Raw genomic sequence first — 2333 nt, 5'->3', positions numbered from 1 at the left:
ATGTCGGCGTGCAGCTGTGATGTCACTGTGCAGCTGTGATGTCGGCGTGTCGTTTTCTGCGCAGACGGCGTGTTTTAGAGAAGAGCGTGACGTCCTGGTGAAAGGAGACAGTCAGTGGATCACAACTCTGCACTACGCCTTCCAGGACGACAACCACCTGGTTGGTACCACGTTCAGCAGAACTCTGATTGTCTCGGTCCCGAGGCGTCGTGCTTACGTGTTTGTCCTGCAGTACCTGGTGATGGACTACTACGTGGGCGGGGACCTGCTGACGCTGCTCAGCAAGTTTGAGGATCGACTTCCTGAAGACATGTCCAAGTTCTACGTGGCAGAGATGGTGCTGGCCGTCCACTCCATCCACCAGCAGAACTACATCCACAGGTGCGCTCAGGTGTTCGCATTCAAACAGTTACCAACCCTCTTGTTGTCATGATAACAACAGCACAGACGCTGCAGCTGAGCCATGCGGCCATTTTCTTGGAGATTTTGTGCCAGAGACAGGAAGTGTTTTGTTCTCGGCAGCAGTGTCCTCTGGGAGTTGTAGTCACGTCCTGTTCAGGCCTTCACCTTCCTTCCTGAAGCTGCAGGATGTTAAATTGCTGCTGTTCAAACTCAACTTTATTTAAAACAAAATGTTCTAATTTCTGTTGAATCCTCCTTCTGATGCGTTTGTGGCACTTTCAGCTGAAATGCAGCTGTTTGTCTGTGTGTTCAACAGAAAGCTCCAGGAGTCGTTGGACAGAGCGCCGATTGTTTTCTTCACAGCTGTCACGATGATGTTAGCTAACAGATATGCTAATGTTGTTTTCCAGGGACATAAAACCAGACAACGTCCTGCTGGATGTCAACGGTCACATTCGGCTCGCGGACTTTGGCTCGTGTCTGCGGATGATGGAGGATGGCACGGTAAGATTCGTGCGGAAACTTTCTGAGCGCAGTGGGAGCTTCAGACCTGTGCATGTTTAACAGCAGATATCCGCATGTGCCCAAGTTATTTTTAACTGTTATGAAACCTCGCCGCCTCCAATCAGCCAGAATCATAAACACAAACACCGTGAGTCGATCACTCCGAGGTTCTCGGCAGCCTGAAGTTGATTTCTGTCGCAGAGAGAAGAGAGGGGAATGTAAATCCTCTCCATCAGTTAATGCTGTGAGCAAGATACCTCCAAAAACGTGAGGTACCAACTTCCATTTTGGTGTGTGGCTACATCTAGGTGCAAGAAATGTTTCAAAATCCAAAATGACACCGCCATATTTATATGTAAACTGGCTTCTCCCATCATTTAAGGAAACTCTGCTTTCTAGTTTTGATTTTACTTAAAAGTTGTTTTTTCTTCTTTCGGCTGCTCCTTCTTCAGGCGTCGCCGCAGTGAAGTAACTCACACGAAGACTTGGTGATTATTTTTATGCCGGATGTTCTTCCTGACACAACCACAGACACCGAGCTACCACAGCCTCTGTGTGGAGCAGAGAGCTGCTATCTGGGGCGCCCAGGGGAGCAGATGGTGGGGGTTAGGGCCTTGCTCAAGGGCCCAAGGTGGGGCAGGCGGGGGTGTTTCACCTTTCCCACCCACATTTTGATGTTGTCGGGCCTGGGTATTAGGTTTAGGTTTGTTGTCATGTGCAAATCAACAAAAGGGCAACAACGCAATGAAATGCTCAGGACGAGAAGAACTGTCTCGACTCGCCAAAACAAACAAACAAAAACAAGAAATACCAAAGCTTTCAACAAAAGTACAAAACAAAGCACCAAAAGTGAAAAAGAAATGCAGCTTCTACAGCAGAGTGGTCCTGTTAGCAGAGTGGTCCTGTTAGCAGAGTGGTCCTGTTAGCAGAGTGGTCCCGTTATCAGCTTGGTCCTGTTAGCAGAGTGATCCTGTTATCAGCGTGGTCCCGTTAGCAGAGTGATCCCGTTAGCAGCGTGGTCCTGTTAGCAGAGTGATCCTGTTATCAGCGTGGTCCTGTTAGCAGCGTGGTCCTGTTAGCAGCGTGGTCCTGTTAGCAGAGTGGTCCTGTTAGCAGAGTGATCCTGTTATCAGCGTGGTCCTGTTAGCAGAGTGATCCTGTTAGCAGCGTGGTCCTGTTAGCAGCGTGGTCCTGTTAGCAGAGTGGTCCTGTTAGCAGCGTGGTCCCGTTAGCAGCGTGGTCCTGTTAGCAGAGTGGTCCTGTTAGCAGAGTGATCCTGTTATCAGCGTGGTCCCGTTAGCAGAGTGATCCCGTTAGCAGCGTGGTCCTGTTAGCAGCGTGGTCCTGTTAGCAGCGTGGTCCCGTTAGCAGCGTGGTCCCGTTAGCAGAGTGATCCTGTTATCAGCGTGGTCCCGTTAGCAGAGTGA

General features: G+C 49.9%; 1 protein-coding gene across 3 annotated transcripts in view; it reads left to right on the top strand.

Annotated features, from left to right (window-relative positions):
• Positions 1-2333, top strand: part of cdc42bpb (CDC42 binding protein kinase beta (DMPK-like)) — a 47506-nt gene that overhangs the window by 24518 nt on the left and 20655 nt on the right. For all 3 annotated transcript variants that reach the window (XM_037685979.1, XM_037685978.1, XM_037685980.1), the window contains exons 4-6: positions 65-160; positions 233-381; positions 813-906. In XM_037685979.1, coding sequence (XP_037541907.1) covers positions 65-160; positions 233-381; positions 813-906 — 339 coding nt within the window. The remainder of the gene's footprint in view (positions 1-64; positions 161-232; positions 382-812; positions 907-2333) is intronic.

This window comes from Nematolebias whitei, chromosome 12 (genome assembly GCF_014905685.2).
Source record: "Nematolebias whitei isolate Nwh7 chromosome 12, NemWhi1, whole genome shotgun sequence".
Taxonomy (NCBI): Eukaryota; Metazoa; Chordata; class Actinopteri; order Cyprinodontiformes; family Rivulidae; genus Nematolebias; species Nematolebias whitei.
Note: the sequence above shows the minus strand (reverse complement) of the source record. Positions and strands in the feature narration are given on the sequence as shown.